Source organism: Lolium rigidum, chromosome 1, assembly GCF_022539505.1.
Source record: "Lolium rigidum isolate FL_2022 chromosome 1, APGP_CSIRO_Lrig_0.1, whole genome shotgun sequence".
In the NCBI taxonomy this organism is placed as follows: domain Eukaryota; kingdom Viridiplantae; phylum Streptophyta; class Magnoliopsida; order Poales; family Poaceae; genus Lolium; species Lolium rigidum.
Genome location: NC_061508.1, coordinates 221,899,344 through 221,920,389, shown reverse-complemented (window position 1 = coordinate 221,920,389; position 21,046 = coordinate 221,899,344). Strand labels below are relative to the sequence as shown.

Genomic DNA, 21,046 nt, shown 5'->3' with positions numbered 1-21,046 from the left:
CCCCGACCTTCACTGGTGGTGCTGGCGACCTCAGGGCCGGCCGCGCGCCGGCGACCGCGTCCCTACTCTACGGACGGCTCCAGCGCCGGCCAGAACTTCTCCTCGTTGTTCCCCTTCAAGGCCGGCCTGCACCGCCACCCTCGCGTCCGACGGTAGCAGCCACGCCGGCTGTTCGTGGCGGGGGACAGAGGGCTAGAGCGGGAAGTGCTGCAAGTCCTCGCAGAAGGGGCTCGACCAGGGCATGCTCGACAACGAGCTCGTCCAGCCTCGTCTCGAGGGAGATATCCTCGAGTCCTACCATGACGGTGCCCTGCAATAGGAGGCACGGCGACCTGTTCATCGGTGCTCTCTGGCTCTGTTACGGCGTCGACTACTGCAGGAGGAGCAAGGTGCGATTTACCTTCCAAGACAGTCTTTTTATGGTACTGCTGGGGCAAAACAATGCTGAGATGAGCTTGGCGCTTAGATTTCCGTTTGCTTACTCATGATTTTAGTAAAGGTCTAAATGTATACCCTGTGCTCCTGTAGATTGATAATACAACTCGGTTTACACAGTTCTGTTTCAGATATGCAAGCTAGTGAATGGGGAAAAAAGCTAAAAAATGCTATTCTGATTTGTCTTCTCATCCGAATTATTTATTTTCTTAGCTGAAACTTATGGAAATAGTTAAGTGAAAAAAGTAGGTATACCAGCATTTGCTGTTCATGGATATTGGGCATATATTCAGCTCTAGCTGTTAATGTATGCACCGTTTAGGTTACTGCAATTGCCAGTCCTCTTATGTAACATGTGCGGTGATGCTAATTTCAGTCTTGTAGTGTCCTGCCTCCACGTGTGGATCTGAATGCTTGGTCTCGTCGCGAAGGCCCTTCCACGGCTACTCTGTCGTCGAAGTTCGGGTGTTCTTTGACATCAGCAACAAAGGTCAAAATTTTCTCTTTGGCAACCCTATGGTTTTGGGAGCTGATTACTGCTATTGGTGATTCAGTATTGTGCATTGTGATGCATGTAGTAGAACGTTTGGATATTCTGTGTAAGGTGTTGAGTGTTAGCATATCGGTATCATGCTTGATTTTGTATTTGCAGTGCTAATGCTTGCCCATTTTGTGCATAATATAGAGGCACTGGACCTGGGAGCTTCCTATATTTCCTAGTTCCTGTTTTAGTTTGATTTGAACTGTATGGTTGCCTGCCGTTGTTTTGGTCTGGAGCATGTCGACCTAACAATGTCTAGGTGTGGTTGGTTTTCTTTTGCCGAAGAATCAGCATGTATGTTTTGCGGTTCCGGTGATATGTATCCTTTTTTATATGCAGGTGTATTCCCAAACAGTGTGTCTTTTTTTAATTGTGATTCAACAGAGTTAATGCTGCGTTATTATAAAGATGAATTCTGTTGTTACTGCTGAATCAATGCTTATTGGAAGATGATATTCTGGTTGTGAAATTGTTGGCTGACTTGGAAATTGCTGCAGGGCCGCCTTGAGCATGTGTATGTGAGGTTGAAGTGTTGCTTCTCCATGGTTGCAGCGATGAAGCAGGTGTTTTGCAGGTAACTTAAATGGCATGGGCTAGTCGTGTTATACACCTGGTGGGGTCCTGGACATTGGGAGTTGGGTAGCATTAGTCTATCTCCATTTGATTTTTCTGTTCACTTGGTAGGTAACTTTGGATCGTGTAATGTTATAGGCGCTGGAGGTCTGTGATTACTTGCAACTTTACAAGCAAGCAGGCAGGCAGGCAGTGGCCTCTTGTTGGTGTACATGGTAAAGGTGAGCTTGTGCTTCTTCCCATGGTGGTTTTGCTGTGTTTGGAATGTTAAACCTGGCCGGAGCTTGAGGTGTTTGTATTTAAAACGAGGTTTTTGTGTCTATATATAATGTTGGCTGGTTGGAATCTTTGGGGAGCTGATCGGTTCTTGATCTCCATAAGCTTGTGCGTGTGCTCTTTGGGAACTTGGTCTACGTAATATAGCAAGCAAGAAGGTTTGTTGTTCGCAGCTGATTATGATGGTTTGGACATGTGTTGGTCTGTCCGGCGTGGTCCGGCGTCTCTCCCTGGTAATGCTGCGAACTCCGTCGCCGGCGGTGCTGCTAGCGGTTTAATTTGTTTCCTCAATGATATAGGTGGTGTGTCTTGTGTGTGCTGCTATGAACCTGGTTACTAGTGTTGTAGTTGTGCTGCTGGAATCTTATCTTCTGGGACTTGATCATGTGTCAATGTTCAATAATTGCGAAAGCTCATTGAGGCAGGGGTTGCAGAATAACTGCACCTCACTGTTTTAACATTTGTAGAATGTAGAAAGTAGTACGTACTTGGTAAACCGATGCTGCATTTAATGCTAGCTGTATAACTGAACATTATAGTATTTCGTTTGGTCCTAGTACTTAGCATCTTTGCTGGGCAACTTGTGCTCAATTTCATGGGTTTTGTTTGCTGCTGCTTATAATGCAGTAGATGTATATGCACTACTATGTGCTCAGTTTTTCGATTTCGTTTGCTTCTTAGTGTGCAGTATTTGTTCTTATATGGTTATTACTGTTTGCTATGGACAGTAGTCGGAGGAGGTGGAGCGAAGCTGGGGTACAGGGAGGCGGCCTCTGAGGAGAAAACATGAGGAGGCACGGAATCCAGTCGAGTCCAGTCCAGCCCAGCCCATGCGGCAAGGGAGAGAAAAAGAAGGCCTCCAAGTCAGTGAGAGCGAGAGAGGAAGCGGCGCTATTTTTTTTTTGTTTTGTTTTTTCCGTTGTATAGCGAGCGAGGGCAGCATGGCTATCTGTTTGCGGGAGAGAAGAAAAAGAAAAGAGCGCAAAGTTCGGAGCGGATAGCCCGCTGTTTGCGATCGAACCAATTGAGACGAGAAAAAAGAAAAGAAAATGGAAGGGATTTATTTGGATTAGTTAAAGTATTCCGCGAGAAGGGGATGGAATCCGCTGTTATTGTTCGGCACGAGTCAAACAGCGGATGCATGAAAGCGACCGCGACGGATCCATCCGCGGCTGCTTCTGCTGTGCGACCCCGCACCCTGATTGCTGCATTAGCCACCGAGTCACATGCTGCTGCCTTTGGACTGATTGATTGATCCCCGGAATAGAATACAAAAGCCTCACGTCTCCACACGAAGAATGTTTTTGCTGTGCGTTTGAATTTTTGCCGACTCGATGGCCAGGATTAGCCCAAACTTCTGGAGGCTGATGCTCCCTCCTCACCATCCTCAGTCCAAGCCCTAGCTAGGCGCACTCCACTCCCAGTCCTTCTCCCACGCCGCCTCTTCCACCTCCGGCCGGCCGACGCCTCCGTTCAGCTCGCGCGCCGCCGCTTCCTCGTTGATTCTGCCACTTCCCCAAGTCGATCGAATCGATCGAGGCCCAACCATGGCTGCCGGCGAGTCATCCACTTGCCACATTGTCCCTACAAGAGACAGCAACATCTTCCGTCTCCGGGTAAGGCTCCCATCGTCCGAGGATGCCACCCCTGAAGTACTAGCGTCGAGCACGGTCGTTGCTGGATGCTCATTCCACACGTTTTACTGGCCTGCATGCACGAGATACAGCGACATGTTCGGTATCATCCCGACTGGCCCCGTTCTGAAAGCCGATACCAAGGTGTCCACACACATGGTTTTCCTCGACAAGACCGGCACACCGGCACCTTCCATCGGGACTGGGTTTCACGTCGATGGTGTGCTCTTCTTGTGCGCACCGAGAGAAGATCTCAAGTCCAACTGTGTTGTGGACAACCACTTCGTGGTGCTCTGCTCTGTGAACATTGAGCACCATTCAGATCCAGCGATCCCTCCGTGGGCACCTCCATCTTCATCAGCGGAGAATGAGCTCCCACATTTGGCTCATAATCTGGCCGTGCTGTGGGGTAAACAAGAACTCACTGACGTTTCCTTCGACGTTGGAGGGGAGAGCCTCGGTGCACATCGCGTGGTGCTCGCGACAGCCTCAGCAGTCTTTAGAGCGGAGCTGTACGGCCCCATGGCTGAAAGCAACATGGCATCTAGCATCACCATCCAAGATATGGAGGCCTCCACCTTCAGATCTATGCTCCATTACATATACCATGGTTCACTACCCGACGCTGGCAAGATAGTTGTTCCTTCCGCTGTCGCAGAATACCAGCATCTGCTTGTAGCTGCTGACAGGTACGCGGTGGAGAGGCTAAAGAAGATCTGTGAGGACAAGCTATGTGCTGATGGTATCACGGTTGACAGTGTGGTTTCAATGTTGGAGCTGGCGGAGCAGCACGCCTGCTCCAATCTCAAGGCTAGGTGCTTCAGTTTCCTCGCTGACGGTGACAATTTCAAGGTGGTTGCGACATCCGGTGAGTACCTCCGTTTGATGCGAGCTTTCCGAATCTCTTGGCTGAAGCACGCGATCGGTTCAAGATAGCACATGAAAAGCCGGCCATCATGGACCCTGGCTCTCGCAAGAAAACTAGACTATGTTAGGCACATGACGACGCGATGAATTGTACCCCGGTCGTATGTTGTTCTTATGTTCCTGTTTAGCTTGCTCTTTCTAGTAACATTGTCTATTTATTTGAAGCAACAAGAACCAACTGAATAAAAATTCTCCTCTATGTGTTGTATGTTGCTACAATTATGTTCCACTTGTCGTGTTATATCGGTGCAAGTAGGAACAGTTCTTTATGATCGCAGTACGTAGGCAAGCCTATAGTTCTCTTCTCCCTTAAGTCGAAATTGTTATTTTTAATATTTCGAGTAGATGTTAGTTTGGTCGTTGATGCCACGTGACAACACAACCGGTTTCGGGCAAATTCCTATAGAACTTGTATCATTCGAAAGGATTTTCAAAAGGATACTAGGACTGCTCTAGCTCATTGAGAGAACAGTCCTTGCAATATGTCGAGGCCTGAGACTTCTTGTTGGGGGGATAACCCCCGGTATGCCAAAGGCATGCCAAACCGGATGGCGTATGCCATCAAGATACCGGTTTAATGTTCGTACGGAACCTAAGGATAAGAGTTTAGCTAAGTGGAGCTAAGCCGGTATCCCCAATAGGGGTATACTGGAACCCGGTAAAGAAGATACTGGAAGGGAGAGCTCGTCGGCGGGACTGGTCAAAGATTCTCTCCAGAGCTAGAAGACAAAGATGAGCTAAGCAAAGTAACTTTAGACGAAGGGCTGACGATAAAGAGAAGGGTGACGGTCAAAGAAGCCGGAGGACGTCAGCGCCCCTGATTAAAGAGGACTCCGGTGTCATCTATGATTAAAGTAGCTTTGTAAAGTAGTTTGTCTAGTCAAAGATGCCATTAGGGTTTCTTCCAGTGTAAGCCACCCTCTCCCCTATATAAGGAGAGGGAGTACGCCTCCTACGGGCGCGAGACCACGAGAGAAATCGGTGTACAACAGCTTGTAACCATGTTGAGATCAATGAAGTTAGCGATCTAGTAAAGAGTTCTTCCTCTTGTCTCTCTTCTTGCATACCGGCCTTTGGTTGTGTTCTTGAGGAAAGCATCCGGAAGTTCTTCCCATCTAATCGCAAACCCTCCCCCGAATCCTCATACGTCCATTCGGCCCCAACTTAAGCCATCCTATGGCATCCGCTCGTTCACCACGACGACGGTTGGCGCCCACCGTGGGGCATGAAGTGGCGCATGCTCTGGAGTACACATTCGGGCGGGCCTCCTCGAGTTCGCCGGCGAACGGACGGTGTCTGCGCTTGTGCAGAGCTTCTACTCCATCGATTTCATCAACGACAACGCGGGCTGCTTCGCCAACGGCGGCATCTTCCCCAAGAACGGCCGCATCATCGAGTTCGGCAGCCACCGCATCTACTTCGGCACCGTCCCTGTGCGCCAGCGCCTCTCGCCGGTGCTTGGTGGCACCGGACCCGCCAAGATGGCTCTGTGCTGGTCGCGCCGCCGGCAGCGTCGAGGTAATGATGACCGGTGTGGCCGGTGCGGGAAAGGAGGTTGCGGCCGAAGGTGCTGGTCGCGCGGTTTCGACCCGTGCGGCTAAGCCACCGCTGGAGCGCGACGCAGGCGCGGCGGGAGCATCTTCCGCACCACCGGCAACGCCTCTCCAAACGGCGATGAACGCGCTGGCGACCCCCATCGCGCAGAACATCGACCCGGCAGCGGCTCAGGCGGAGCTGGAGGCGCAGCGCCTAAGGATACTCGAGAGCGGCAAAGACGTCGTCAAGGCGCAGCGCGAGCTGAACCTAACCGTACGTGAGTATAACGCTGCCCATGGCTTTGCTTCCGTTAGCGCTCATGCCGCTAGGATGCCGGAAAACCGGCTTAAGGCTCGCAATCTAGATCGGGATTTGCGTAAGGAAGTTCTTACCGGCAAGAGTACCTCGCATCTCGTTAGTATTGTAGAGAAACCTAAGTATAGCAGATCCGGATAAAACCATAAAAGCTGCTAAGGCTGCCGTAGATCCGTGTGACTCGCTTACCGGAGAGGCTCGGCAAAGCAACAAGAGCGTGTCGAGAGCTGCTAGATATCGTAGAGCAGCAGAACGCCGAGCAGCGGCGGCTAAGCCGAACAAGGCTATAGCCTCGAAATCCGCGCGTTCAACAAAGAATGCCGGAAGCAAGTCCCATGGGCAGGCCTCGTCCCCCATCCGGACGGAAGAAAAGAAAAAGAAGTGAACGCACGGCGGATGATCGTGTATGATCCGGTCCTTGCCGGTAAACAAAAAGCCGGGCAACACGATGCCGGTAGAAAAAGCCAAGGGGCGAACGAGGCTACGCCAAGGAAGGCTATGCCGGAAACAATCATGCCGGTAGACACGAAACCGGGCAAAACTATCCGGCTGCAAGGGCAGCGTATGATGAAGATGAGGAAGAGATGCCTCCACCAAGGTACCGGGCAGGCAAGGGCCGCGGCACCGAACGTTACGATGAAGCCGATTCCGCAAGACCGGCAGCATACCGGAACCCGTTGGGGGAACGCTTGGGAGAGAGATACCTACCGGAACGGGATGCGAGGCACCGTGCTGGATAGAGTGTACTTGTCGAAATGATCGAGGAGGAAGGTCCTCCAGGTCCAAAATGCTTTGGCCCAATAATCATGAGAGAAAAACCACCAGTTCGCAACTTCACGTTGCCCCGTGACACAAAAACATACGACTTGTGACTTTGGACTTTGGGGTGGGGTGGGGTGGGGTGGAGGCGGAACCGACTCTCATACTCTCTCTCTCAGACATCTCTTCTCTCTCAAGCAGGTTGCAGCACAAGGGCGTTCGTGCCGGCCGTAGCCATGGCAGCACTAGATATGTCAGGGTGACTCTCCTCTCTCTCGCGCGCGTAGGTCTTCTCTCTCTTGGGCGAAGTCTAGTGGGTTCATTTCGTTACCACAACGATGAAAGTCACCACCCATGGAGATGCAGTTGTCCTCTCTATGTCTGTCTAGTGGCACCATTACATTTCCTGGACTTTCTCCTTTTTTTTTCTATCTCATGTGTCCCCAAGCGCGGCCGCATTCAGATGAGTTGCCAACATTTTCTGAATTCTTCAGTCCTGCAGGCACGCTGCGGCTAACAGAAGAGGCTGCCAAGTTGGGGAACTGTACAATCCATTTTTTTTGAGGTAAACTGTACAATCCATTTTTGTAGGAAAACATGGCAAATTATTCTATGAACCAGATGCTGGCTCACGTCCCAATCTAGATAGCTAGAAAAACAGGGATTTTCACCGGATCATGAATGATATGAAAGAAAAACAGGTACGGTTGTAAGATTTTCATTCAACAAAAAGCTTGGCATGATGACAAACATCAGGACATGGTTCTCGCCAGATCAAAAGATAAAGCAAGCTTTGATCGCTTTGCCAATTCAGTTTCACCACGATATGTTCTTACTGGAAAATCTGAGAATTGTCTCTACTAAGAAAATACAAAAGGTAGATAAGACATTGCAAGCCAACTAATCAGCAAGAGCATGAGAAAAAAATAGCATGACCTCCCATGTTTCTAGTAGATCCACGACAGACAGCTAAACATTGAGAAACAAATTTGCACAGGCCAGCATATTTAAGCATTTTAAGAGTCAAAATGAACCAGCGTAACCAGCACATCAAAGGCAAAGCCAACAGATCCACGCATGGCATCAAAATAAGTTCCAGTTCTGGCACATTCACTGATGGTTAACCATTACAGCACAACATGAATTACAAAAAAATTCTCTCGGATCTGAGATCTCAGCTGGCAAGCGCAACCAAGGCTGCGACATGCATACAGATGGGTCTTCTTCCAGCTTCATGACAATGATGCCCAGGTTGCTGCTGCTGCAACAGGTGTGAAAGCTTCTCTGCTAACCCAGATGTCCTCTTCCTGGTTCCTTCAACAAATTACCATGACCTGGTGACCACAATTCAAGAAACAAAACAGTGAGAGTGCACTATGAATGTCAAGCCAAAGTAGATGCACATCATATCATAGTTCACATAATCAATCTTGAACATGGCAACAAAGGACATAACATTTATAATTGAACTCCAGTTAAAAGACAACATGTGCATCAAATAAGTTTCAGTTCTGAACTAACTAGCATAGATGATATATGACTAGCAAAGAAAAATTATAAGAAATGCAAACCAGAAAACATGCCTCGCTGTATCATGGAAAACTAGGTGATTCAACTACACGACATATAGCACATTCTAGTACCAGAAAAACACCATGAATTCCTAAAAGTTGAAGCACCACATATTCGTAAACTAGAGAATGAATATATCCCACCAATAAATAAGAGCTTATGTTGTGAGATAACCATATCGCAAACAATCGCCAAAAAATGCACCATTCAATAAAACCTGTATCCCAGTACATGCAAGGCAGTGTAATCCAGTGAGGGCGACGTTCCATTCTTGCCACGACACGAGCGAAACAGCATCGCTGGTCCCCGATGATGCCAAACTCGCTCTGCTTGTCCCAGGTAGGTTCCACTCAATAGTCAACCAGCTGCATCCCTGAACCAGCAGCGTTTCTCCCTTGACCCAGCTCCACAAATAGCACATCCTTGCTCCAGTCAGCGGCGCGGACTGGGTAGTGAAGCTCACTGAACATGAAAAATTGCATCAATGCAGAAATATGCATGGGAAAGATAAGCAACCAGAATGTACTTAAATACTGATACGCCCTGTAATTGCAACATATGCCAGCAAAACTTAGATACAATCATCTTATGTCTCTGCAACGTAAAATAAGAGCATCGGCATATGAACATGAGTGTTAAGGTACACCAGTTCTGAAATAAAATAGCATAAATGATAGATGGCTGTAGCACCGAAAATTTATAGGAAATGCAAACCAGAAAGTAGGCCTCGCCGTACCATCAAAACCAGGTGACTCAACTGCACGATCAACAACACATTCCAGTGCCAGAAAAGCAGCACAAATTCCTAAAAGTTGAAGCGCCACATATTCGTAAACTAGAAAATGAACCATGCTAACCAATAATGAAGAGCTATTATCTCGCGAGATACCATAATGCCAAAAATTGCACCATTCAACAGAGCATGTATCCCAGCACATGCAAGGCAGTGTAATCTAGTGAGAGCATTGTTCCACTCTTACCACGACATGTGCAAAACAGCGCCGCTGGCCCCCGGCGATGCCCAACTCGCACGGCTTGTCCCAAGTAGGTCAAACTCAATAGTCAACTAGCTGCATCCCTGAACCAGTAGCGCTACTCCCTTGGCCCAGCTCCACAGACACTTTATCCTTGCACCGGTCGGCGGCGCAGACTGGGTAGCGAAGCTCCTTGCACATGAAAATTTGCGTCAATGCAGCAATATGCATGGGAAAGAAAAGCAATCAGAATGTGCTTGAATACTCATATGCCCTATAATTGCAACATATGCCAGCAAAACTTAAATACAATCATCCCATGTCTCAGCTACTTAAAATAAGAGCATCAGCATATGAATATGACAGTTGTAGAATCCACTTTATATTGCAGTATAATATGTACAGCATACACCTACGGCGCAGCAGTTCTAGAACATACAAGGTACCCTTGAATTAGTATCCAGAATTCACCCACTCCTAATTTTGCATACACCAAAGGGATAGTTGCCAATTTATTTATTTGAAATGAAATGAGATTTTAATATACCATGTCCATCTATAAGAAGATCATCAGCTACCGTAATTAAGCATACACCTAAGCAGCACTCGCTATTTTTTCAGAAAAGATCAAATATATGTAAGCGCTCAAACTTCCCAGGTTACTGGAACAAAACACTCCAACCCAGCAAAGAATGGTCAGGTTCAAACAAGCTCGAGCCTTTCTCTGCAGCAACAATTGCATGGCAGACAAAAATCACAAATTTTTCAGAGAAGGCAGCGAGATGAACCTTATTGCAATGACAAACAAAGAGAATGATTAGAATAGAACATTCCCATTTTGACATGTTCAAAAGCTACACACCTGGAGAGCTACAAGATAGCACAAATTTTGTCACCACAAAATAGCACATCAAATTCTTGGACAAGCTCATGAGCTCTTTCTTACTAGATATAGATATAGATGATGTAGCGTTAATTTATCATACAGTTAAGCAGCAGTCCCATTTTCTTGTATTTATTTACCATAATAAACCAAACACTAAACAAAGATTTTGAGAAAGCTCACAAGATGTTGTCACTCGTTTACCAGTACATAGATGGTCCATTAAGCAAGCATACAACAGCTAGCAAACTGTACATATATATGCACGTGATTGTCTATTGTGATGCACAAGGGGCGGCATGAACCAAAACAACTGCGAATTTATATTAAACAGTGGCGAAGGGAAGGCGCCTTACCAGGAGCCATTCTCGTCCCCAAGCAGAGCAAGACCTGCCTCCTGAAACCACGGCCACCCATCCTCACCATCAGCATTGTACCACCATCCTGCAAAGCAATAGCTAGGGTTATCGCAGTAAATAAATTCTGCAGAATTCCATAAGCGAGAGTGGAACAGGGTTGAGATGAAGGGAGGCTGGGGTGCTCACCAGCGTTCATCTCCCTGGCTGCTGTCAGAGCAGAGTAGCATCAGCAGCAGGTCTGCCACCTCGTCCTTGTCAAGGGTGATCAGCCTGTCCTGGATGAGTAGGTTGGGGGCGGTACAAGGCGGGAGCTGCAGGTCGGGGAAAAAGGGGTGTGTTTTGCTCCGTTTGAAGGCCCTGGAGCAGCAAGCAGACAGCCACCACGAGCAGGAGGTCCAGGTAGGGCGGTGAAGATGGTGGCTTTTGCTCCGCTGCCACTCACTTGGGTATGATCCAAGCAATCTGCCAATGCATAGATGTTGAACATTAGTAGGTCCCCGTAACCCCAGCAGCAAGAACATGAATACTACTAATAACTAGGTCGAGCCTAGATAGATAAATCGAGGGGAGCTACTGTGTAGGGGAAAAGGAGAGGACTTTCAGGTTGGTGAGTGTCGTGGTAGTCGGGATCGATCCGGGCGAGCCGCAGACGCCCAGCTGCAGCAGCTCCGGCGCGTGGCCTGTCTTGCCGTGCCGGCGACCACACACTAGCATGAGCTAGGTAGGTCGGCCATCACCTCCTCCTTTTCTGCACGGGGACGAACTTCAGCAAGATGGAATCGAGGTATGTAGGCGTAGCTAGAGTGGAGGAGATTGTGAGCTTACCAAGGTTGGCAAGCTCGACGCGGATGCCATGGAGGAGGGCTGCTGCTGCTTGGGCCCTGGCATCGCCATGGCCGCCCACGGCTGGTGCAGCTCCCTCCGGACAAGGGCCTCTCCATTCTCCGGGGGCGCGGGGAGGCAGGGGCGGCGCGGGGACTGGGGGAGAAGTGAAGGTGGTGGTAGGAGGAGGGGCGGGGAGGCTAGGTCCTGGTGCGGGAGGGACGGCGAGGTGGCCGGCGGGAAGGAGGCGGCGACGAGGAGAAAGGGGATTTCTTGGCTGGGAATTTGGGAAAGGAGAGGATACGGGTGGTAGGTTGGGGTTTCGTCTCCAAATTCCAATCTTTACTTTTTGAGCCAAAGCTCCCGTCCCAAATTTGGCTCGCAACTCAAATTTTTCCCAAAATCTCCCGCTCATCCCGAATTGTTACAAGTTTCCCGCTGGATCTGTCTATTCAGAGTAGAAGTACAACCGCGCAGGTCTATCCAGAATAGAAAGTACAGCCGCGCGGGATTCTAAAATTTGTTTGTGTCCCTTCCCGCAGCAAGGAATCCCTGAAAAAAAACCTTGCTTCTTATACCCTTTCCTCTACAAATCGTAGTAGTAGTTTTATTCTAAAATCTCCGTGAAAAGCAAACTCACAACAAGAGACACTTTAGTATGATATGGAAGCAAATAACACTTAGCAAAATTGACCATTCACTTATTCCAGGCCTGAAATTGATTCACGGCCAACTACACTAAAAAATTAGTAATACATTTTGGAAGCAAAACTTAAAGATGATGTAAATAATAAGATCTAAACAAACTTGTATATATGTCAACTATTTTTGTCTCCTCAATGTACACCTATATTATTTCCATCGACTGAGATTACCATCTGTGATATGGTAGTGCATGGAGATTGTAGCTACTCACCGTCACCATCCACAATAGGTATCGAGAGGTCAGCGATGGACCCGCTGAGGCGGTGGCGATGAGGCGGCTAGCGTACGTTGAGTTACTTCATCGGCTCCGCCCTCCAACGAGGTTTTCTAATTCGGCGATGAGGCTGCTAATGTACAATTAGTTACTTCATCGACTCCGTCCTCCGATGAGGTTTTCTAATCCGGCGATGATGCGGCTAGTGTATGTTGAGTTACTTCGGCATCTCCATCCCACGACGAGGTTTTCTAATCCAGCGATGATGCGGGTAGTGTATGTTGAGTTACTTCGTCATCTCCATCCACCGATGAGGTCTTCTAATTCGATGATGAGGCGTCGACTTCGTCCTCCAACGAGGTTTTCTAATGCGGCAATGTGGCGGTGTATCGGCGACGGGAGGACATGACTCATGTGGCGAGACTGGAACTAAATATATAAGTCTAACAAAAAATTAAGGTGTATGTACCAAATTGAGTAGTTGTAAGGTAGACTTAAATTTGAGAAGAAACAAAGATAACTAATGGGGATATATGTATCCTGAAATCAAAATCAATGGGAAAATAAAAATATTAATGTGAATATAAAACAATAAGTGTGATTGGATTATATCATGGTGAAATACACTTGTTAAAATATAAGAACAAGTTTGAGACTCCACCTAGAAAATCAAGTAACAAATCAGCAAAACTCCTCCGAGATTCCGGTGGCCTCGTTGGTGATGACAAGCTAGAAAGTCTCCCTACATCATCGGCACCACGATCCGAGGGTGAGGCGGAGGATCATGACGAGTGGTCGATCAGAATATCACGACAACCCATATATAGTAAGCTATCGGCATTGTGGATGTAATTGCCCCACTTTCGACTCCCAATGTTGATGCGCCCGATGGCGACAATGCCGCAGTCGCGTCACCTCTTTGCTTGCCATGTCCAAAAGTTGTGGTGCTTTTCTCGGTGGTAGATTCCGAGATATGGTTGTGTGGGGTCAGCGACTTCTTCCTCTGTGCTTCTTCCATCTGCATGTTTAGTGCAATGTAACCATGGAAGGCCAGAGGTAAGGCAGGGAAAATAGGTCCGAATGGCAAGCCTACGTCATCGGTCAAAGGCAAGCAAAGTCATAATCGCCGAGTGATGTGGTATACTATTCTAGGGTTTTCTAGTTTCGGCTTTAAGAAAATTATCGAGACACACTAATCGCTTGAAACTCATTTCAGAATAATTTCATCACAAATGTAAATGTAGATTAATAATTTTTTAATATACTCTAACTACAATGACAAGACGGTAACTTGTCAAGTGGCAATTAATGGTTGTGAGTAGATCACTAAATTTGGCGTTTATACTGTTGGTCGTAACGGATCATAAGTACTAACTAGCTATATCCATCGATCTGATGCTGGTTTTCTAACAAGGTCAGCATCATATCATGTTAACATCACATGACTTCTACTAGTGGGCTACCTTGCTAGTTAGTAAATTTTGCAAGCCAAATGTGACCATTTTAAAATTGATAGCACGACCAAAGCCGGTAAAATTGGAATGCAACTTTTTGTTTGATACCGATGGATATAAAATTGGTCATAGTCGAACTCCCTACCTAGAAGTTAGGTAGGGTTGTTTTACCGAGACTCGGGTGTTTTGGAAATTACAAGAAATTAATTATAGGACCCGGAAAGAGAAATATAGCATTGTCCAACCCAAAGTTCAGGGGCCTACGTCCCTTTGTCCCCGCTCTGGCTGCTTCCTGCCCAAATCTCTGTTTGCATTTTCCCGCCCAAAATTTGGAGGCATCTCCGGTCGCGCCCCCAAACCGCGCCAGATTGAGCGTTTGGGGGACGTCTTTTATTCGTGCCGCGTTTGAGGGACGTCGCTCCCCAGCTGCTTCTCCCAAATAAATATTGGTGCACAAATAAATGTTTTCATTCAAATTTGATTATATATTACAAAGTTTAAATGAAAACGTCTAGATTTCATCTAAGCCTAGACTACTGACCGCCCGGCGGTGCGTTCGACGGCCCCGCCCCGTCGTCGCCTCCCTCCGCCGCAGCTCTCGTTGCGCGCGCCGCCTCTCCTTGCGTTGGGCGGTGGCCGGACGCCGCCGCTCCGGCAGGCGCGTCGTCGTCCGCCCTCCTCGCTGCGCCGCCTCGGAGGGAGAGCTCAACGGCGCGACGAATTTGCGCCTCTTCGCGGGCACGGGCGTAGTCCTCGGAGCTTTTTCTCCGACTCGAAGGACTCGACGAGCGCGCGTTGCTGAACGGCCATCTCGTCCGGGTGCAGCTCGTCGTCGTCGGACCACTCGAACTCGTCGTCATCATCGTCCTCCACCTCGGTCTCCTCCTCCTCTGCCTCCGCCTCGGCCTCCTCCTCCTCCACATCCGTTGGCGCCTCCATCATCGCCGCCACCAACGCGTCGGCCTCCGCCGCCAACTCGTCCGCCCGCCTCCCCGGATCGCCGCCAGCGCCGCCTCGCGCTGCTGACGCTCCTCCGCCGCCAGCTGTTGTTTGCGCTCGATCGACTCCCGCCGTTCACGGTACAGCGCCTCCCGCTCATCGCACTGGCGGTGGCGCTCATCAACCCACCGCCGGCTCATCTCCTCCGTTCGGCGCTGCCGCGCCTCTTCTGCCGTCGAGGCGTCGAACGCCGCAACGGTGTCTGCCAGCGCCTCCTCTTGCCACGCTGCTGCCGCCGCGGCCTCATTAGTTGCGGGTCCAAGGGCGTCGAACGCCGCTACATCCGCCGCGTGCACCGCCTCACACTGCTGACGGGCCTGCTGCTCGAGTGCCTCCCGCTGCTGCCGACGATGTGCACGCCAGTTCTCCATCCCTCGCCGCCGCCGCTCTTCCCGGGCGGCGACGTCGATGCCAAACTGCGAGTCCGGGAGTGGAAGTGGAGGAGACGGCGGTGGAGGGAACTGGCCAGCACCTGGGCGGTTCGCCATTGCCACTGGTGGAGGAGGAGACGGCGGTGGAGCGACGAGGTATGTGTTTGTTGTCGGCGGCTGTGGTGGCTACCAGTGAGCCGGGAGACCTTTTATAGACGCCGGCGTCGGGAAGAAAGCGCGGGAAGAAAGCGCGGGAAGAGGCGGGAAGATCACGCGGGAACGAGCGGTGGTGTGCGAACGCCGACGACGCGTGGAGGCTGCGCGGCACCGGAGAGACGTCTTGCCTGCCCCTCTGTCGCCATTAAGGCAAAGATGCCGTCGTGTGTCACTGCGCGCGAATAACTTCCGGCGCGAGGTAGGCGACGGTTAGGTTAAAATTTATTGTGTCGCTGACGTGTCGGCCCCGCCACTCCCCGCCTCGCTTTTCGTTGTGTCCGGCGTGCCCGGAGCGTCCCCTGTGGGACGGGGACAGGCTCGGGGCGCCGGACACCGTATCGGGGCACGCCGGATAAAATTGGGGTTGGGGGACGCGGCTGGAACAGACTTTTTGGTCCGGCGCGCCCCAAATTGCTTGGGGGACGCGACTGGAGATGCTCTTGGGGTGTCGTACCAGTCGTGTCAGTTCTTTGAGACCAATATTTCATCGAGTTTGGTTTCTGAATGGTCTCTGAAACTTTGTTGTACCAGTCATCCGTGTACCCAAACTTTGCATATGGTCTCCGATATGGTCGGTTTCGGTGTAGTTGGACATCTCTCGGAAAGATTCTTCTTTCAAAAGTGCATGGAGTATGAGCCTACACACGTGTCGACGACTTATAGTGCATATGGAATGATACGCATGCAAATTCCACTCCGTTCGAGGAAGACCTAGGGAAGCCGAGGTTACTCGGTGGCGTCGTGAAGTCGAGGTTTCCACGGGTCGTACTTTTCATCGCCTTTCCTTTCAAGTTGGCATGATATATTGTCGGCTCCCTTCTCTAATTTACACATTACCTATCATGGCATGTGCAAAGGCATGCATTGTTATTTTTTTTTTCTAGCTGACGTGCATGAATTAATAGGTATCCTAACATGGACATAATGTCGTCCCACGTGTAATGTCGTCACATACTGGGGCAATTCCGGAGGTGTTGGAAAGCTCACAAAAATCTAGGTATTACAATGATGCATGCAATATGAGTCTACATGTGTGCAAAGACTTATAGTGTACATGCAATTGTAGGCATGAAATGCCACTCCAACCGAGGAAGATCCAGGGTTTCCGGTGGGGTCGGGGTTTCGGTGGCTCTTATTTTGCATTGCCATGACCATCCCGCCTCCACTAGGATTTATCACGTGGTGAGATACATACCTCCACCACCGCGACTCTCCCGCATTCATTGGCCTTAATGCTCCCCGACCCGCTAACGTCTCTTCTTCGGTGATGCAACCTGCATGCCTCCACCATCCTAAATATTTGCTCCTCACCCCACCCGAATTGATGTTGTTGCCTCGCCGCCCCACCCAGTTTGAACCGCCGCCACCCTATACATCCCTCTATGCTTGGACGGCGTTGATCTTCTCACAGGGGTGTGTCACCCCCTATCCGAAACCCTAAGTCTTCGAATCCGGTATTTCGTCACGGTTGGTATCCTCGCTCTGTTTTAAGCATGGGCCACATCCCACGTATTCTCCGCATGGTCCATGCATGCCCAACTTTATTTTTCCAGCCAAAAGTTGAATTGGTCACCCGCGTGCCCTAACTTTTGCATATGGCTCCTCGATATGGCGGGTTCTAGCAGTGTTGGAAAGCTCTTGTGAAGTTCCGGCTTTCAAACTGCTTAGGGCATGTACAATGGTGATATCTTAGCAGTGCCACATAGGATAAATGCTGATGTGGAGAAAAGAGATAGATGAAAAAAGACTTTGCCTTCTCTTAGCTAAGAGATCATCTCTTAGCACAATCTCTCTCACCATAAATTTAGCATGTCTCGTTACTAAAGATAAGACTAAAAAATAACTCATTGTACATCATGTTTTATTGTTATATCTAGATTACGTGGCGGGGTTAAGATAAGACAACCTTATCAACCATTAAACATGCCCTTACAATGCCCATGGACATATAGGAATGAATGCCTTTCCAGCAGAGGAAGAGAACTACGGAAGCCAGGATACGAGGGAAACTAGGGTTGTCGTTGTCCGTACATGAAATAATGGTATCCCAACAAGTGGTGCAATGTCGTCACATGTGCGTAGCGATAATTAGAATGCATGTAGGATGGTGATCATGAATTCCATGCATTTTCACGTGTGTGAGGGTAAAGGCTACCGAAAGAAGGTGCCATAACTAATATGGATGACACGCTTCCCTGAACGTCGTTAATGTCTCCCTCCCTCCCATCCTTTTTTGATGATCCTCTATTTATTTGTACCGATTTTTTATCATATAGGTATTTGGCGTCCATATGATGCATCAAGAAAATGAAGGAGTAATCGAGAGAAGGGAATTCTCGGTATTCCAAACTCAAAATGAGGAATTGTTAGTACCAATAGTCGAGAAAACGACAACTAATGGTATTCAAGAATTGTAGATGATGAAAAGTCAATTTTCCCTCCCAAACTTTGGGATAGGGGGTCACATACATGGTATATATTTTTATGAGTTATGCATGTCATGTTATTAAATTTGTTTTCTATGTGAAAATAGATAAAATCTATTATGTTATGTCATTTTCGTTTGATAGATATTTATTCTTACAATGATGAACCCATGGCGTAGCGATGTTGATGACTATTAGTTCATGTTCATCGGTCTTCATAATAATATTTTGATGTCGTGTACTCCCTCGTAGTCACCACTGACGTGCCCGTTCTCGTGTCTCTCTTTCCCTTTCCGCATATCTTACCATCTTAGACCCTTCTCTCTCCTATGGAACCTTCCACCCCGCTCTACAATCTCAATCAAAAGACTCCCATTGTCGATGTGGCCTCCCGTCACATCAGACAATCTTCCCCTCCCACCGTTCACCAATTCACCGTCGACGACCTCCAAATCTACCCTAATCCGTTGAGCCTTGAGTGTTGTTAGGTCCTTATTGGAGCTCTTAGAGTCTAGCATTTCAACTCGAGGGTTTCTCGAGGCATCAACTAGAGTCGTGGCTCCTTGGTTTACGCAAGACTCGGCATTGCCTTCTAGTTGGCGACATGGCCATCATGCCGAAACACATCGTGTGTAGTCTTGACTTCGTATGTCCTCTCCAATTAACCTCATGTCATGATTGCCCACGTTAGGATTTCCGCGTCTACCCGTGTTATCCCCAGACTTATCGCGCCTCGATGGATTCCGTTTCGGCGAACCGTTTCACGGGAAAAAAAATCTCAAAAGTTATACCTTCATGAAAGTGTGATGGCAGGTGCATATATATGACACGAGTGCAAGTTTGTGGCACCAAACACAATATGGATATGCTACTACATGCATTCACATGCACATGTTATTGGCCGGTCTATATGCACACGAACTCGTGGATCAAGACATTACCAAAATGAATAAGAAATACAATAAAAAATATATAAGCATATTTAATACCAAAATATTTCACTTGTGCAAAGAAAACTAGTTGAACATTTGGAAATGTCCAACTAGTGTCTATTTAAAGTTCCTTTTTAGTAGCACATAACTATGGTATCATTTAATCGTATTGTGATTTTATGCCCAATAACGGATGAGAGCGAGCTTGGAGGCCCCTCTAAAATAAGATAGATTTAAGCACAACAACCACACATCGTATTTGCGGAGACATCATTAGCAACGTCACATAGTCTAGGAGCATATGCACCATCGGCTTCGAGAAACCCGAGCCACGTCCTCTCTGTCTTCAACAACTCCGCAACCAATTTTGTTGTTGCCCAAGAGTCGATGGCCAATCTAGTCTAATCAAGTCACCTGTTTAGCGTTGCCCCCCAACCATCGGAATCTACGTACGTCACTTTGTTCGTGCTCCCGCTGCTTACCCCCAACTTTCGGGCACCGTTCCCATCACATCATTTCTCCTAGACCAATCTTTTTGTTGGGTTGGTTTCCCATATGTTTTATGCATGTGCCACATGTAGGCTCTGCAAGGTCCATGCATGCCCAAATGGTATTTTCCCGCTACAAGTTGCACCAGTCACCTACGTGCCCTAACTTTTGCATGTGAACTCTAATACGGCCGGCTACGACAGGGTTGGATATCTCTCGGGAAGAGATGACTTTTAAAAGTGCATGCAATATGAGTGTACACCCTCCAGCCTCGTCTCGTCCTCACTCCAAAACTTTGGGAGACGGTGTTTTCCCGCCTAAACTTTGGGATGTTTTTATTCTCTGAGACCAATTTTCCATCCCGGCTTGGTTTCTCCTAGCCCTCTGCATGTGATACATCACATGTACTTCCTGCATGGGAGATGCATGCAAAAATCTAACTTAGCAGCCAAAAGTTGCATCGTCCCACACACGCGCCCTAACTTTTGCATATGAACTCGTAGTAGAGCAACTCCGACAATGTTGGAAAGGTCTCAGAAAGCTAGGTATTATACGGGTGCATGCAATTAATATGAGTCTATATGTGTACTAGTGACTTATAGCACACATGTAATTATAGGCATGAAATGCCACTCCGGTCGAGGAAGATCTAGGAAAACTAGGGTGTATGCTGGCGTCGAGTAGCTTTGGTTTTGATGGCCTTTACTTTTCATTGCCGCAACCCACCCGCCTCCACTAGGATTGATCCCGCGGCCAAATGCCTACTTCCACCATCGCGTATATCCCACCTTCACCAGCCTAAATGCATCCCTAACCGCTAGCGTATCTTCTTTGTTGTTGCGACATGTCCGTCTCCACCATCCTAACCGCCTCCCCTAACCCAATTGGCGTTGTTGCCTCGCCTCCGCCACCCCTATCCATCCATCTAGGCTTGGATGGCATTGATCTTCTCCCAATAGTGTGTCACCCTATATTTGAAACCCTAAGTTTTGAGGACATTGTTCCCATCATGGCAATTCCGTGAGTCCAATATTTCTTTCACGGTTGGTTCCCCCTGTTTTATGCATAGGCCACAACACACATACTCTTCGCATGGTCCATGCAAGCCCAACTTCATGTTTCCCGCCAAAAGTTGCATTGTGTGCCCTAACTTTCGCATGTGCACATCGATGATTAGAATGCACATAATATGGTCCCATGTGCACATCGATGATTAGAATGCACATAATATGGTGATCATGAATGACATGCGTGTTCACGGGCGTGGGAACAAGGGCTACAGAAGGAAGGTGGTACAAAAATAATATGGATGTCATGCTTCCTAGGACGCCGTTAATACCAAAGGAAGAAATTTGACTCCATCCACTTGGTTGGGAGGCAAAATAATGAATGCATTTTGTTTGCATGATCATTAGAATTATATTTAGAAAACTAAACTATTAGTAGTTAAGCTAGCTAAGAGCATCTCCATCAATCCCCCTAAAGGGCACCAAATGGTTTTGGAGGGCGCCAAACGCAAAATCTTTCTCAGCCCCTCTCCCGAAAGCCCGTTTTCATCCGACACATGCCATTTTTTCGTCGCCCAGAGGCCCCCAAGCCGCACCAAACCCAAGGGAGGCAAGCCGGGGACCGTG

General features: G+C 48.4%; 1 protein-coding gene and 1 pseudogene across 3 annotated transcripts; both read left to right on the top strand.

The window, feature by feature from the left end:
• The first annotated feature begins 255 nt into the window (after positions 1–255).
• LOC124683198 lies at positions 256–2,624 on the top strand. 3 transcript variants are annotated; one of them, XM_047217759.1, is made up of 5 exons: positions 256–389; positions 812–925; positions 1,474–1,550; positions 1,688–1,770; positions 2,557–2,624. In XM_047217759.1, the coding sequence occupies exons 1-5, from the start codon at positions 300–302 to the stop codon at positions 2,613–2,615; spliced, it is 423 nt and encodes a 140-aa protein (XP_047073715.1). In that variant the 5' UTR covers positions 256–299; the 3' UTR covers positions 2,616–2,624. The 3 variants fall into 3 exon arrangements, 2 of the variants coding, with proteins under 2 accessions (XP_047073715.1, XP_047073716.1); XR_006996593.1 differs by lacking the exon at positions 2,557–2,624 and having other exon boundaries at positions 820–925; positions 1,661–2,010; XM_047217760.1 differs by lacking the exon at positions 2,557–2,624 and having other exon boundaries at positions 1,661–2,010.
• A 748-nt stretch (positions 2,625–3,372) lies between these two features.
• Positions 3,373–4,454, top strand: LOC124655218 (annotated as a pseudogene).
• The last annotated feature ends 16,592 nt before the right edge of the window (positions 4,455–21,046 follow it).